Genomic DNA, 18,093 nt, shown 5'->3' with positions numbered 1-18,093 from the left:
CTCACAGTCTACATTCATAAAAATATGAAATTAATTTTCATATACATGTGTGTAGGTAAAAAAAAGTCATTGGTTTAAACAATGTTTTGTAATGTTTTATGTTTCAGGTTTTGTTTTACAGTTAATAAATTGTATATTAAAATAATAGCCTTCCTGGCAGTGGAAGCATTTTTAATTGTTGGGGAGATAACACATGCTGATGCACTTATATGTACATGTGTAACCCACTGATGTTAATGGTGTTTACATACTTAAATCCCTGCTTATCAAAATGAGACTATATCCCTTAATCTGTCATCATTACATGGAATTTAATTTCCCTAATTAAAATAAATATATGAAACATAAATGTACAGAAAAAAGCAAGGTAGCAGGTGGTATGTTCCCCAGCTATTTTCCCCCAGGAAAAAACACTCTCAAATAATTTTATCCCTAGAGAATATTCTGGACATGCCCTTGTAAAAGATAGTTGTATGGTTACATATTTATATATTTTAAAATTAAATAAATTTCTTATTCACTTTGCCCCAGGCTGACTGATGCATCCGGTGATCCAGATAGCCCCTTTCTTCCTCACCTGCCATGTGGAATTTTTACTTCTCTGTTGAAATCAAGATAACATCTCTTATTCCCCTTCCCCCACCCCTCCACACACTTTCCTTTACTTCACATCCCTTCATCAAATCCCCAGGTTGCAACCGTTATCATTCTGATGAAGGGAGACTTGATGGGACAAAATGTGTCAATGCTTCTTTCTAATTGGCAGATAAATAATTGCGTGAGTAATATGAAGTATTTCCTCTCCACAGGCTATTGCCCTATAGCTCTCCCAAGACTGCTTGCCCAAGGAACAAGAAGTCAAGCCTAGATCTTCCCCATGGCAATTTGCTGCATTACTGCTAGGGCCAGTGAGCCTGCTGCAGAAGTCCTTTCAAAATAATGCTTACCTAATGGAGAAGTAGGGAGACATTAGGAGCCACGCTGCAGATTCACTCTGAGTACATACAAGTAGTCTGCACTACATGATTTATCTGAACTTTTAAGACATATCGACAGCCAAAACACATATTTGGATATGTTCCCCATATACTAACAGGTTTCAGAGTAGCAGCCGTGTTAGTCTGTATTCGCAAAAAGAAAAGGAGTACTTGTGGCACCTTAGAGACTAACAAATTTATTAGAGCATAAGCTTTCGTGAGCTACAGCTCACTTCATCGGATGCATCCGATGAAGTGAGCTGTAGCTCACGAAAGCTTATGCTCTAATAAATTTGTTAGTCTCTAAGGTGCCACAAGTACTCCTTTTCTTTTTGTTCCCCATATAGTCATAGATGAGAGAGCAGAATTGCTAGCATATATTCACAATGGCTTATATGTTTTGTTTTTGTTTTGTTTTGTTTTGTTTTGTTTTCTTGGTTCAGTGGTGATGGGTTTGGGCTGGGATTTAAAAACTTCTTTTGAAGAGTTGATAGTATGTATTTTTCATAAATCTCAAGTAACATTTTGAAACAGATAATATCAGTTTGGTGGGAGTCATGGGAAGGGATGTAAAATTTTGGCCTGTCAACCTAGATAATTTCCCTTTAATAGCAAATGACTGTGCTAGCAAGTAGATGGTTAAATAAAATGTATTACTTCAAACAGACCCTCCAGCATGAGAGCTGTTAATGTAAAACATTTAGCAATGGCCAGTGCTACTCTCTTTTATAAAGATTTTCTTTTGAGTTATTTTTTAAACATAATTTAATTACAAGTTAGATTTAGTGGGTCAAATTCTGCTCTCATTTACACTGGTATAAAGTGAGAGAAACTCCAATGAGTTGGTCTCTTTCAGGCTGAGTTCCACTCTGTTAAATACTTATGGATTCAGAATAGAATAACTGAGAGCAGAATTTGGGCCCAGTAGCACTACATCATAAAACAAAGTTGTAACTTACTAACATGCAAATTGATATAATCTACTCATTTCTGCTAGCAGGAAAATGCAGATTTAGATAGATGTATGTTCCTACTTTGTATGTTGAGATCTACTGTACATAAAAGAGCAACCATTGATCTTAATGGGAGTTGCAAACATAGACTGTTGTTCAGGATGGATTAATTTTCTCCTGTGAAGAGAGCCAGCAAGATAGGGCTTAAGTGGTTTTAAGGTATGCCTAGTCCTTGTGCTGGCTCTCTCCATAGCATTGAATTTCATCTGCTGAGATTATGCCTCTAAGGCAATTAAGACCATTTTCAATATACTCAAAAATAAAAGGAGTACTTGTGGCATCTTAGAGACTAACAAATTTATTTGAGCATAAGCTTTCGTGAGCTACAGCTCACTTCATCGGATGCATTCACAAGTACTCCTTTTCTTTTTGCGAATACAGACTAACACGGCTGCTACTCTGAAACCTGTCATTATGTTTCAGTATACTGCCCGTGATGCACATACAAAATACCCATAGATAGAAATCAATGAGAGTTGTGCATGGAATTGAGGATAGTATATGTTTCTAAATAAATATAAGTGAAATATCCTGCTTCTCTTCCCAAATTCAGTGCACAGGCAGGGTAAATGAGCTGTGTGTGGATGAACTTCAAAAACTTTTTTATTTCTGGGGGAAGAGGAGTCATGTTCCCAGTGGGAATGGGATTGGCTACCTGTTATTGCTATTTCAGCCCTTGGACTAGGATAGTGGCTGCAATTTCTACATATCCTCTACACGGTAGTTTATAGCCACTTGTTCTATATAATTGCAGAGCAAGTGACCATGTCCCTCTTCCTGGCTCTACTTATCTAAACCCTTATCTCTAAGCCCTGACTGAGGCAGACCTGATACAGAAGGCAGCAGTTACAGACGTAAGACAGGTGCAGAACCTTCCTGCATACTCATGCCGTAGCTTTCCAGCCCTCACACTGCAAAACTGCTGAAGTTCTGTTTCACTGGGACCTTCCTTGTCCCCTACTATAATCTTCACTCTGTGTTTATTCTTCCTTTGATACACACATGTAATTTCCATTAAGGTTAATTGGAGGTATGTGTGCATAGATTTGTAAGTATACCATATAATCCAATGGCCAATTTATTGATTTAATATTGTGTGATTAGATTTATGTCTCAGAATTTAATATAAAATACTGTGTGGCAGAAGGAATGTAGCTATGCTCCTTGTCATAAAAGAAAATAGAGCATTTCAATGTCATTGTGATCGAAAACAATAGGGTATAGTGATATAATTGATGCTCAGGAGGAATTGGTTGTCAAAGTCATCACTCAAAAGCTTGTAGTGAAAAAATCAGACTTATTTTAAAAATAAAATGTGAGTGCAAGATATAGAAATCAAAAGCAGAATGAGACTGGAGTTGTGTATACATTCAAAATCCATATATTCCTTAACAAGATTTTTCAGACCATTTGACATATTTATACTACTGGCTATTTTTGCCAATTGTGTGGCCTTAGCTGTTTACATCCCATTCCCAGAAGATGATTCTAATTCAACTAATCATAACTTGGTAAGTATTCTTTTTGATTTTCTTTCTATATTTGTGTTGGTTTATTCTATACGTTGACAATTAACTGCTAATATTAGGGAGCAGTTGTCAGTATGGATACTAGCTTTAGTTAGAAAAAATGGCATTTACTGATACTCTGAAACAAAATATCTTTGAAATATTTCACTGCTTTGGTTGTCAATTTCAGTGTGTGTTCTGTAGTATCTGCTGTAAAAAGAGAATTGACAAAAATTATAAATTTTTGGGACAATATATGTTGACGATAATGTTGCATATAAAAGAATGTAATTTAATTTGTCTGTGACTGTTGTTTAGATTAAAATTACTTTGCTGTTTTTTTGCTCTTTAGTTTTCTGAAATCAGTCCTGTTGAAGTCATACTGTGCTTTCTAGTATATTAGTCTCACATGTTTTCAGATTTTAATGCTAAATTCTTAGCTATATTTTAGGGTCTAAATTAGTTGAGATTTTTCTTTATAATAAACTAGTCCAAGACAAGAATTTATACAATGAGCGTTGTTGTATAGTTGTTATATAATTAGAACACTGCCCTCATGTAAAAAAATGAAATGTTGTAAGGGGGAGGTGTTGGTTTAATGAAGACAAATCTAAAGGAGGGTTTATGTACTTTAAAGCAGAGTTTTAAAAAGAGACTGCTATTGCTATAACAGAGATTTCTAACCTGGGTTGCAATGTGCAGAGTGCATCATGTACAGCAGAGTATATCTAGGATCAATTTTTTTTTACTACAGTTGTGTTTTATTGTTCGTCATAAATATATATCAATTTTTAAATTGCAATGTAATTGCAAGAATATATTTTATAATAGTATTTGTAATACATATTGTATCCAGTATTAATATTGGATTGCTTCCGTTGTTTATATTGAATAATAACTTTAACATTAATGATACATTGAAAAGCTGGAAGAGTTCATAGGTCCTGACTGTGCAGTCTTTGCCCACTCAAAATCCTCCTGGGAGATTTGGGTGTGTTTAAAAAAACAAAACAGAAACCCCGAACAAAAAAAACCCCAACCAAAAAATAGCAACAACACAGGATTGGACCCAAACGAGTAAACAGATAATGTGGGATTATTTTTGTATGGAATATCTGGGTTAATGCATAGCCTTACATGAATGAAGACATTTGTTCAGGTTACAATTTGTAACCTTGTTTGTTTTACTATAGATGATAATTCGTATACATTGACTCATTTTGTGCATTCTTTGCTTACCAAGAGTACAAGATTAAACAAATATAGACAATAAAAACACTGGCAAAAGGCAGACTAATTCAGGTCAATGTAAAGAACAATTTATGCCGCTGAATATCTGAGCCAATCAACAATCTGTTTTTTCTCTGAGAAATTCAGGGCAGAAATCTCCGTAGCTGTCAATCCATCAGAAAGTCTCTGTTAATAACTAATTTCATAAAGCATCACATGAAAGCGTAAAATATTTGTGTCAGAGGCTAATAGTTTTATAAAATTTCGTGGGTTTTTAAGCAATAGTTTTTACAAAAGCTGAACTTGTATCTTTCTGACCTAATTTTATAATGTGTTAACATTTAGGATTAAAGTGTGTGCTTATTCCTTTCTTGCTTTTTGAACTCATATAGCCATATTGTTTTAAGTAGAAATAAATTATAGTCTTTTATCTAGAAATTCATATTTTTTTTTAGCATTTTAGAGAGGCTTTTTTTGGACTCCTTTCATATACATCAACAAATTCTACATCTTGATCACTCTCCTATTCACATTCTGCTCTGTGTTATATTGGTGTAAATTCTGAGCAACTCTAGAGCAGAATTTAATCGAGTGTTTTCATTTTGGCAGCATTTTTTTGATACCGGGTCAGAGTAAGTCAGGTGAAAGGGAAGGCATATATTTTATCTGTGTTATGTATATGATCAAATAAAATAGATAGATTGGAATCAAACTGGATTGGTTGTTTCCATGGTGGTAGCTGTACATCATGAACTGGACTGACGTCTTTTTCTGTGGAATCCTGCATCTATTGACTCGTCTGCCCCGTATAGCCCGATTTCTCCTCTAAATGTGGGTGGAGGCAAAGTACAGGAGCTGCACCTAGGTATCTTCCTGGATATCCCCTAGGCTCACACGAGAACCTGTCATGAAGGTTGGCTATTGCCTGGCAGCCCCTGGGACCCTGGACTCATTGATGTGAGATAGAGGGAGTTCTGTGGTATTAAGGAAGAAGTAGAGCTTATGTTATAGAATTGTTATTGCCCCCTTCTTCCGCTATGTCTAAGTTCCATCAGCTTCTGTTCCTCTTTACTCATGTTAGTCTGATACTCCAGTAGAAACTGTGTTTGGTCAGTGGCTGTCCTAATATCTCATATGCTTTCAGATTATCTATAAACTTTAATTTATAAATGCAGTTAAAAACAAAATAATTATACACGAAAAAAAAAAGCGGTCATTTAAAACGTAAGGAAATTGTAAAGGCGGAAATTTTATAGCTCTAAATTTGTATAACATTTTAAAATAGAGAACTGGGTTGTCAGCTGGTGTAAGTCATTGTAGCTCTATTGAATAAAATGCATTGACACCAGCTCAGAATTTGGGCCATAATTGTTACATTTGCAAAATTTATATAGATAAAAATGTAAGCATATCAAACATATACTTATGAAGTTGAAAACCTAGATAGGGTCCTGGAAAGAGAGAGCACTGATCGAGGATGTGGGAAACAGAGGTGGGGCAGTGGTCAATGGGGAACTGGAAAAGGAATCTGTCCCAGATGAGCAGTTGGGTCTTGAGAGGATCTCCCATCCTGCACATCTTAGGAAGTACTCAGGAGAGGTGTTTTTCTCCTGCAAATGTTGGGAAATCTGCAGCAGAGCCTTCTATCCAGTTTAGACGCGCAGAATAGACATTCAGTAATAGAAGAGCTCCCTTCCTGTGGCTTCCCAAGACCAGGTTGAGTGGTCCAGGAGACAAATTCTGAGAGTAAATCCTTGCTTATAGCTCAATCAGTGAAGTATTAGATCACATAACTGGCTGAGCCATTGGTGAATCCCTTTGATGAAGAATACTTTCAGTCCTCTACTGCTGACTTAACTTGCAAAAATATATTGTGCAACTCATTCTCCAATGAAAACAGTCAACACACAATCAATTATACATCACAATATTCATTATAAAATACATTTTATGACAAATTAATTTGATTACAAATATATGAAAGACATCACAGGGCAAATAGAAATGGATATGACTAACAGTATTAATGGCTCAAATATATGCACATTAATAACTTAAATAGCTCATGTCTTAGATTTTGAGAGTCAAGTGAATCAATTTTCAACTCTCAAACTTCAGGAAGTTATTTTCTAGAGGGATCTGCACCATTTTTATTGCAACAATGCAGTAATTTAAGAAAAAATTAATATGGACAAGGCCTAAGGATGAGAGGGTTGTTCATTATCTGTGCACATATAGTCACTTGCGTCTGCTGAGACAGCCATCAAAGGTGTCCGTGGTAGTAGTTATGGTTTTTGTGATTATAGCCATCTGTCTACTATGAAATAAATGGTAAAGAACTAACACATTTAGTAAATCAAAAGGAAGAAGGGAAGGTTGTTGTGTAGTGTTAGGTTTCAGAGTAGCAGCCGTGTTAGCTGTATTCGCAAAAAGAAAAGGAGTACTTGTGGCACCTTAGAGACTAACAAATTTATTTGAGCATAAGCTTTCGTGAGCTACAGCTCAGTGTTAGTGGCTCTAAGCCCAGCACACTCCCCTCCTTGTTCTTGGTAAGGGATAGCTCAGGTTTCTTCCTCCTTACACTGTGGGGGAGTCCAATCTTATGTATCTCCTTGGTTGATAGATGTCTAGTAAACATAAATTCCCTGTCCATGGCTGCTGTGATGAGTTCAGTGTGCTCCTCTGTGTTTATTGCTCTCTTTATCCTCTCTTTTTCTTGTCTCCTGAGTGGGAAAGAGGAGCCTTTTGCGCTCTCTTCTCTTTCCCTAGCTATAGGGATTGGGAAGGCAGTATGACCATCTTCTTCCGCTAGGGTTCTCTTGATGGTACTTCCTCTCCCTTTGGATATTGGTACTTCACTGCCTACTAGGCCGGTAGGACATAGAAGAAAGAAGGGAGCAATGTATTTCAGGCAAAGCAGGCAGTGGAAAATTAAATTGTCAGGTACGGCTGTACTTGGCTGCTCACCAATTTGACAGTCTTGCATTGAGCAGGTGCATGCATATTTGAGCCTTTTTGAAATTTTTTTCCTTTGATGTATGCCAGTGGGAGAAGTCTCCTCTACCTGAATGGAGCAATGTGCTCATGCTTGTCTGAACTGCCTGAAATGTATTGCAGACCATTCTTACAATGACAAATGATGTTCTTGAAAACTAGTTATTGAACCAAGTCATGAAGTCTTTGTTCTGTTTTAAAATAATCCTAACTCAATGAAAACTCCCACTGACTGAGCAGAAACTGAAAACCTAACATTCAGTTTGGGCTCAGTTCTTCTTTCAGTTGATACAAGAAATCCCTATTGACTTCTGTGGGAATCATTACTATCCTGTAGCAGGAGCACTGGGATGGAATATTTGAGCATAAGCTCTCTACTCCATTCAGACTTTAAAGTTATTTCTTTCTCCTTCCCCCTGGTATTTCAGGTGCTTTGAGTCTTCCAAGTGCGTGAATCAGTTCTTCTTTTTGCACTGTCTCCTGTCAGTGGCTGCTATGAGGCACTGTTTCTGGCCAGATGGATTTCCTCCCTGTATCTTTCTTCCGTTTCTTCCTTTTCTCTTCTCTTTTCAGTTTTGATGCCCTTCTGTTGGGTTATTTCCCTTCATGTTTCTTTCTTTGTGCTTACCAGCTCAGTTATTCTCTTTTTGATATCTGTTGTCTCTGCCCTATCACTCTCCTCTATTTTTCCTCTTCTTCCCCTTTGTTTGCCTTCTCCTCCTGTCTTCCTTGCTCTACCTCATCCCTGCCCACTCAGTTTCTCTCCTTTTCTTTCCTTCTTCACACCACCCACTGGATCATCTCCTTTTCTCCCTTCCTGCTTATCCCTGCTTTGTCTTCTCTCCCCACGTTGCATTCCCCCTGTGATATGGGAACTTTCCTTATCTTGCCTGGGCAGGGCTTCTTTCTGATTAGTGTGCTCTGCTTCTCACTCTGAAATGTGCAGGCAGGCTGGTGTAAATAAGTCTGCATTTTTGCCACTGTGCAGGGATTCCTATGAGGCTCTTCTTGTTCTCTTTCCTAGGAATAAAATAGGAATAATAAACGTGAACCTGTACTGAACCAATCAATACTACGTACAAGGAATCTGGACTTTGCTTATGCTGGGCTGGATGGCCCTTCCTGTGTTTAAACCCCACACATTGTTTTATTGGTGGGATTGCTGTCTCCAGGGAATAGGCAGTGAGGCCCAGTCAAAAATCTCAAGGATTGTTAGGACTTCACATGGATTATAGCAGATAACCAGATGGTAGAGCCATCTGCACAGAGGCCCCCATATCTGTTCATTAACTCTGTGTCCCTGGCAGCTCTGGCTACAGCTGCCTTTGGGGATCCCCTTAAAAGGAGGGGGCTCTACATGAAAGATCATGCCTCCCCAGTCTGTGTTGCTTTTTTGGGAGAATCCCCATTAGGATTGAAGGAAGGACAGCATACATTCCCTGTCTTGCAGTGCTCTTGGCACAGCCAGCCATACCCCCAGCCTGCTCATCACTGCCACCCTAATGGGGCTGGAGGAGCCAGAGTGGATGACACTGCCCATAGAAATGGCTCAGTCGCCTTCCTATTGTTTGTGAGAGGAAGGAGATCCCCTCCTTGGGCAGATCTAGGAGGCACAGTCAGTCCCCCATAGGCAAGCCCATTCCACTAGTGTGATGTAGAAATGTCAACTACATAGTACATTCCAGGGCATTGTTTTGGAATGCAGAAGACTATTGTAGACCTAATCAAACTTGTGACCAAGAGGTGTCAGGCTCCATAGCCATATCTCATTAGTAATCTCACGAGTCATTCAATCACCAAGCTGCATGATAAATTAATACACCCATTGAAAAATACATTTATCTTGAACTAGTTTATTGAAATCCTATATGCACAATGAACTTCTAATAAAAGTCTGAAACTAATCAGTATATACCATTATTAATTTTTAAAGCGTTCTTGTAAAAAAAGCCTATGAAGATGCATTTGTTTAATGGCTACAGTTTTCTCTGTTATTTTTAAGAATTGTACACCACATATTTATTGTCTTTGCTGTATTTGTCCTTTTGATTCAAAGGTCTCTGTGCTCAACCCCACCCTCATCTGCCTGTGCTCCAGATCATATACGTTTTTAATCTTTTTGTTTCAGTATGTCCTACATTCAGATTCTCAGTTCATTCATAGTCTTTAGAGTTAGTGCAATCTATAGCGTAAAAGCCAGACAACTAACCAGTATGCAGGAAAGGCAAGGATTGGATTCTACTGGAAATAATATCACCTATTTAGCAAACAGATAAACATGTCAGAGAAATTAAAACTTTATTTATTGTATCTAATCCTTCAGTAACTTTTTAGCCAAAGTGTAAAATACAGGTAGTGTAGTTGTTGACTGATGCTCTTTTTTATAAAGAAAAATCTCAATATGTTTCATTTGAAAAAGCATTCAAAATATAAGATATAATTGTAACTGATATGCCACCTGAATTTCAGGTCGCATATCAATGACAATTAAAGTAAGTGAAAATGTATTTATAGCTTACTCTATGAGTACACAGAAGGGTCTGAGAGAAAGTCAGTAGTTTAGTTTTGAAAATCAAATGATGGGAAATACCTTTTTTTCCCTTTCAAAACAAGCTTAACATCAAGTAGGCTTTGAAATCTCTCCTCGTTACTTTTCGTGTGTGTGGTCAAGATAGTTTTGATAAGTTTTTTGTTGCAGTTGTCTTTTCAGTACAACGATTACTTTGTCATCTTTTCTGACATAAGCAAAACATGCAACAACAGTTTGACTGCCAGAGCAACCTGACTTCCTTTTCTAAAAGCAATGGGGAAAATGCCATTTGATAGCTATAAACAGGGACAATATGCATCAGCAAGTAATCTTTTGCAAAGCTGTAAGAACTCCTCAGTGGGAAGCATTTCTGCAAGGGGACTATTTAAAAAAATACTTGGGCCTATCTTTATATTTAAATTTCAGATATTATAACAAGGGCAGAGAGGGTTATTCAACACCATTTATATGCTTATTATTCTGAATTGCCTTCTCTTTTGTCTGTTTCGATCAAGGTTTATAAAATCCCACAGGGGCTGGTTCTCCACATCCCTGTACCTCTTGTAGTAATTTACACTACCACAAAAAGATGAAAATTCTGAATTGGTAACATTTTACAGCCACTCTTGCAACTTTGCATCACTGTGGTTGTATAAAGCGAATGGAAGTCTAGCTTAACGGGCTCCTTGTTCCTTCTGAGAATCCCCAGGTGACATGGAGTCAGCATAATGTCTCTATGCTATCTTCATCCTCAGCCCCTGAAAAAGGGAATGTGTGACTGGGATGCCTTTATCACCTGGCAATTTCCAGCGGCTGGAATAGTCTCTTGGTCTTGTGGGCAGCTGGGATTAATTTAGACCATCCTCAGGGTTACTCTGTCAGGGACCAGACTTGCTCTCAGATAGGAAAAAGAGAAAGGGAGAAGAGATTTAAAATCACTTTTACCATGGCTCTACTTCACCTGTGTCAAACATGTCTTGGCGACAGTTGAGGAACTAGCTCTCTTAGAATAGGTGTAAATGACCATGCAAGGTGCAAGTAGTGCATTATTGGGCCCACAAGCTACATTACAGGATGCAATGTAAACACATCACCCTGTTTTTTTGTGGAAAGCTTCTCTGTTATCCAATTCATAGAGTACTACTTACTCCTTCTGTTTGAAAATAAATGTATTTTCTTTATTCAAACTTGCAGCTTATTCCTCTTAGAAATCTTTGCTAATAAAAATAAATTCGAGTATGGCTGACATATTGAAGAAACATGTTAGCTACTTTTTCAGTGGCATGATCAGTGGGAAAGTATTGTAATGAACAATGTTGACTTTAAGTTGTGATTAAGATTCAAAGTGAAAACCTAAGAATAGTGGGGGAAATTCACACCTTTCTTATGCACTATTGAAACAGCAGGGATGCAAAGTTTGATGTGCATATAGTTTAATGTAAAATATATATAACCCAAGATTATCAAATCATTTTACAGAGCATATGCAAACAATGCAATTTGTCAATTTACCAGCCAATGTTAATGCAGGTAAACCTCACATAAACACTAGCTCATATAGTTTTACTCCCTGAGAAAACAGTGATTTCAATTGCTGCATAAACAAAATGTTCTTAAACTGTGGTTCTGAAGCAGTTTCCCACCCCACAAGTTTTTGTAAACTGGAGAATTCTACCACATTCCCATTTGCCTATGATTGGATTGCAATTTATTCAGTATGGGGCTACTCTGTAAAACCTCTCCAAAACTTCAGTTGGTGCAAGACTTGGCTATCTGTTTGTTTAAAGAATGTTTCTTGCAAGGACCATGTTACTCTTAAGTTCAGTGATCAGCACTAGATTGAAATATTTTCCAGGTGCAACAGAGAGTGCTGTCTCTATTAAAGCCTTGTATAGTTGGTATCCAAGGTGGGATTTTCATAAGCATTCAGTATTGGTCTAACTCTGCTCCCACTGAATTCAATGGAAGTTTTTCCAATGACTTCCAGGAGATCAGAGTTAAATGAGTGATGAGTTTTTCTGAAAATCCTACCCCAAGTTACCTCAGAGATTCATTATATGATGATGATGTAGTTGAGGTTGCTTAATTTATTTAATGTCACATAGTGCTCATGTCAACAGTGCTTAGGTCCTGTGCATTTATTATTAAAAATATAAAAATTGTTAGCTCAAAACTCAAACAGTTCTACCCTTCACCTAACCTAAGGCAAACTAACCAAAAACAAATTTAAAAAAAATCAGAATAGAAACAAAAACACAGTAATATTGAACTCAAAGATGACTGAGCCTAAAAGTTTTGCAGCATCAGCTGAAATTCAGGCTGCTTAGGCTCTGATGGACAGTCAAGGCAAGCAAGTGTAACACTGACAGACCCTGGTTGTCATTGAACCTGGGGCCTCTGGAGCTTAGTGCCTGAGCCTCTACCACGTGAGCCAAAAGCCGACTGGCTTTTAGCTAATGCTGTAGAGCAGACTCATTTAGCTGAGTGAGCTCAGTGCCTCTAGATGGGCCAGAACACAACACCCAGGAGTGTGTGGGTTACACAAGCTCCAAATGTGAGTGCTTTCAGCTGAGAATGCCTTGCCACTGACTTCCTAAACTAAAGCAATGTAGCTAGCTTCAGATACCAACAGTGGAAATGACCTCAACTCTTGGGGCATGAAATAGAAAAGGAAGAGGTTTCACAACAACTGAGGTTCAGACCAGATAGTGTTTTAAAGATTGCCACTAATGCCTTGAATTGCACCTGGAACTGAATAGGAAGTCAGCTAATGCATTGTACAGATCACGGGTGTCCTGTTTTCAGGGTAACTCATCCCACCCAGAAGACAGATTCCTGGGTTCTACACCAGATGAGGCTTGAGGAGGCTTCCCAAGAGCAGAACCGAATAGAGTGTGTTGTAGTAATCCAGCCTGGATGAGCTAATTGATGTGTAACCCTTCTGCCCATCAGATTTGGCAGCAACAAGGGCCGGGTTCAGTATCTAGGGGTTCCATTCCAATAACAATGCAAAACCGGCTTGAGCCCCCACCCAGTGACCTGGGACAAATATACACCACCCCCGCTAGGCGCCTCTAAGAGGCAATACTTCCCCTCTCACAAGCACAGAGTCTGAGTGTAGCAAAAGCCTTTTAATAACAGAGAGAAAAAATGTGGCATTATGTTGGGGAAACACTACCAATAGGATTCATAACACAACCCATGAGCCAAAACCCATCCCAAGCAAATTGGGCCATGTCCTTTCCCTTTGGTTCTTGAGTCCAGCAATACAAAAGTCACCCAAAATCCCAGAAGTCCAACACCCAAAAGTCTCCGTCCCTAGTCAGTGCAGTCCCAGAGTTTGAAAGTTTATCTGCAGAGTTTTACCCCCCAACCTGGGTGGAAATGGGGGGGGGGTTTAAGGGGCACCTTACGTGGTCCAAAGCCGACTGCCCAGCCTCTTCGTGGGACTCTGCTCCACCCCACAAATTGCCAGCCGCTCTCTACTCCTCCAGCCATCCCGCAAGCTGCTCCTGCCTTCCCGCAAACTGCTCTACTCCGCCAGCCATCCCATGAGCCGCTACCGCCATCCTATAAACTGCTCTACAATATATCTTCAGGTCCCCCCAACTACTTAACACAACACTCAGTGATTTCAGCTCTTAGAAATTTTAGCTCTTTAGTGATTTCAGCTTGTAGTAGGGGAGCCTCAGTGCTGGTACACCAATGGCCCAAAGTGAATTCAGCTCAGTAGCCTGTAACTAGACTCATAGTGGAATCCAAACTAGCTCTGATATTCTATCACGGAACAAGAAGAGGATGCAATTGGCATATAATGATCAAGAGGGGGTGTACCTAGACCACCAGATATTAATACCTATCCTCAACCTCTCTCAGTGTACTGAGTTTTGGAACCCATGACCCTTGCCTAGCAAGTGCTGTTTAGTTGATCGTGAGTCCCTCCATCATAACAAAAGGCCAAGTACAGTTCCACTGTCCTTGATTCAGAGAATCAGGACAATAACAGTTTATTGTTCCTGCCCCAATAACAGAGAAACTGGGGCTCCTACAGCAGCCAAAGTGACCATCTAGGCGGGGTGGGTGTGCCTATGCAAATGAGATCAGCCCCTGAAGTTCTTTTCCATAACCCACCATGACTCACCACCAGATGTCAGGGTAGAGCTCATCCTGACTCTGCTTACAGATGTATGACTTGGCTTCTATAACACAGACAATTTTTATAATGGAAATGTTACTAAAAATAAATGAAATATTCCTCAAAACACATTTTATTGTTACAAGATGGGAAATTTATTTAACTAGCTAAAGAAAGAGGGAAATCTTTCCTCTAACCAATAGATAACTTTGAATAAGGGTAGTTAAAGAACACCATGGAGTAGTGCAATGGGAGGAAGGCTGGTCCAGTGGGTAAGGAGCTAGCTTGGGACTTGAGGGTTCAATTCCTTGCTTTGCTATAGTCTTCCTATGTGACCTTGGGCAAGTCACTTAGCCTTTCCCCCATTTGTAATATGGGGATAATAGTATTTCCCTACCTCTGAGAGGTGGTGTGAGGATAAACACATTAAAGATCTTGATGTGCTCAGATACCACGGTAATGGGACCATGTAAGTATCTTAGATAGATGTACAGTATGAGCTCTTTAAACTTAACAGACTGCTTCTGATATTGCTCTTAGTAAGAAGGGTTTGGCTGGTTGGGTGCTGCACCCCAGAAATTCAGCATTCAGTGCATTATCAGAGGCTTCATTTCAGTTTTTCAGGATGCAAAATGTTTTGGCAGCAAATTTTGGTGAAATGAAAATGACTAGTAGTGGCAATATAAAAACAGAAGGAACAGCCATAGTTCCCATAGTGACTCAGCAACAACAGTGACATCTAGGTAAACAGCAGCAGGCAAGTAAATTTGAGGGAATTAATGTTAGAAGTCTCAGAAGACACAGTCAGGTTCCATACGGTGTTTACTCTGTATTTGAAATGTTAATCCAGTACTTGCTACTCTGCAGGATGAAAGCCCCAGAATGTGTAGTGGGGAGTTTAACCACTTGCCTAGACAGGCGCTATGCCCAGGAAGCCAGAACAGACATCTTTGGACATTGGCAGTCAACATTCCATTCAGCAGAAATTGGCATTTCAGTTAACAAAAATAGCATGTTGTTTTGGGTGTTTGCAAATATGCTCAAGCAAACTATCCAGCTGGTTGGGAATGGTACCACAGAAGGCTGTTTCAGCAAGACCACATGACACACAGATGACAATGGGTATTTATAGAAGCCCTTGTGGCAATAATACTATTGATCTGACAAAATCATTTTACATATGTATTAGGTTATTTTATTCGCTTAATATATACAATCTCAAACAGATGAGTGTGATTTCAAGTCCTTGGTTCTTACTCATAGGAACATAAGAGTTGCCATACTAGGTCAGATCAATGGTCCATCTAGTCCAGTATCCTGTCTCTGAGAGTGGCCAATGCCAGGTGCTTCAGAGGGAATGAACAGAACTGAGTAATATTGTGCGATCCATCCCTTGTCGTCTAGTCTCAGGTTCTGGGGGTCTCGGACAGCAGAACTCCCGACAAGCAGCAGTTTTGCTTGTTGAAGCTCTGTTAACAGTGTTTCTCTCCCCAGTGGGATTTTCAGAGGAGAGACTCCCCTTGAAAGCAACAGACTTTCTTGCCAGCCTTAGGAAATCATTTGAGAACTTGCTGAGTGGAGCTTTCTGACAGATCTTAGGTTGTGGCAATAGTCCTGAAGATCACTGTACTGGATAGTCCATACAGTGGTGATATAATTGTGTCTCCATGTAGGAATTCATGGGATGGCTGAACAGTCCAAACCCTAGTTACCAGTGGAACTTCAGGGATTCCCAAAACAGGATTAGATCAGTCAGCCAAACATACACATGACTAACCAAAAGCACAGTCAGTTTTGCCTGAATAAGGCATTTGTATGAGTAAAATCTGAGTAATATCTTAGACCCTGATTTAGCATTTTGTGATGCAAGGATCGTGGACTACTCCAGTGAGACTCAACATGGTTGTAGCAGTCTGTCTATGTACTACACATTGCAGGTTCAAAACCTAAATAGCATTTGGACATGTGTGAATAGCTGGGGGAATGAAAGATTCATTATCATCTACTTTTTCCAAGATTAAGGGTAGGCCTGAGATTATGAGCAGATTCCATCCATGTCTGTTCTGAGCTGCCATTTGAGCCTGGTGAGGTGTTATCTGGGTAGTATTATATACTGTGTTATACCACTGTCTCCTTGGATGTCCACAGCTTCTCTCTTCAAGCACTCTTCCATAGAGAACAATTGTAGGCAATCAGTGTAGGGTCATTGTATCAACATGGGCAAACCAATGCAGTTGATGCCTTTTGATGATTCTAGTTACATACTGCACTTTCAGTCTTCTATGGAAGTTGTCATTTCTTCGCCTGTTTAGCCTTGTCAGACCTAGGATATGATGCAGGCACCTCAGTTCAAATGTTTGCAGCTTTTGCTCCAGATGCTTTGTCAGTCCCAAGTTTCAGAACCATAAAGTAATGTGAGTACAATGGGGCATTATATATAATCTGATTTTAGCTCTCATGAACATTGATTTACGGTTCCAAATACTGTATTTTTATTCAGACCTGGAAGCATTCTTTTGGCAGTACTTATTGATGTCATCGTAGATCACAGTGGAGCCCAATACTGGCACATAAATGCCTAATTCTAAGGGTTAGGTACCTTTGTGGATCTGGGCCATAGTCTCATATTTGTGTTCCTAATTGAAAAGGAGGTCAGCATACTACTATGAAGGCCATTCCTTTTTACATGCAAGTGTCCTGAGTCTCTTTTTCCCAGCATCTTCTATCATCATATATACTTGTGCAAAATATGTGTAAAAACACTATTGCAGGCTATGGGATGAGTGGAGAATTCACACTTAGGAATGTTTTACACCCACTTTGCACAGATGTTAATGACAACACCCAATCTGCAAAACAATGGAGAATCGTCCCCAGGTGTTCCAATTATGGAATAAATAGGATATTGTGTCTGCTGACTTCAGTTCATGTCCTTTATTAAGAATTTAATGCAAAAACTGTGCATACCCATTATATTTTAATCACTCAAATGACCTTGTTAGTCTAGCGTGGACCTGAATATTAAGGAGTATAGGTACCTAGCATCTTTTTTGGCCAAATTTTTAAACATAAAATATATAAGATCCACACTGTTAATGAGGCAGTTTCAGAAGGCAACAGAAAGAGCACAACAGCTAGGAAGACTAATAGAGACTGAGTTTGGAAGAGCAACTACAGAGAAACACTAGTTTTGATGTTCTTAAATGTATCTTGCTTTAAGAGATAATCAAGGAAGGTTACTTGCAAATTAGCTGCCATGGGATGAACTTAATCCATTTTTGAAGCAAAGAGATATCTGTCTTGGATTGTTCTGCCTTGAATGTAGTTTGTTGAGTTCCAGGAGAATATATTGCATAAAGATTAACAGGCGATTCGAATAGCCTGTCACTAGCTGGTGTATTGTGAATGAAGCAGATCTTTTATAGGGTTAAATAATATGTGATGCAGGCACTTTAGATTTGCTTTTTCTAAACTTTATGCAAGAAATGAGGAAACAAAATATCAATGTTAGTAGATGGCCTCTGGGCAGATTAGTCACTAGGAACAAGTTAAGAAAATGATAGGTGTTAGGTTGGTCTGAGGAGATATGGGAGGACATGAATGATAAAGAAATGGATTAAGGCATCTCTGTCTTCCCTTAAAGACTCCTATACAATAGTTGTTTTAATGGTTAAATAAGTGGTAGTTTCTGAAGGTTGCTAAGGGT

General features: G+C 38.9%; 1 protein-coding gene across 1 annotated transcript in view; it reads left to right on the top strand.

The window, feature by feature from the left end:
- CACNA1D (calcium voltage-gated channel subunit alpha1 D) overlaps positions 1-18,093 on the top strand; it is a 344,531-nt gene that overhangs the window by 2,934 nt on the left and 323,504 nt on the right. Inside the window, 1 exon segment of the mRNA XM_043518866.1 lies at positions 3,396-3,501. Coding sequence (XP_043374801.1) covers positions 3,396-3,501 — 106 coding nt within the window.

The sequence above is a fragment of the Dermochelys coriacea genome, chromosome 7 (assembly GCF_009764565.3).
Source record: "Dermochelys coriacea isolate rDerCor1 chromosome 7, rDerCor1.pri.v4, whole genome shotgun sequence".
In the NCBI taxonomy this organism is placed as follows: domain Eukaryota; kingdom Metazoa; phylum Chordata; order Testudines; family Dermochelyidae; genus Dermochelys; species Dermochelys coriacea.
Note: the sequence above shows the minus strand (reverse complement) of the source record. Positions and strands in the feature narration are given on the sequence as shown.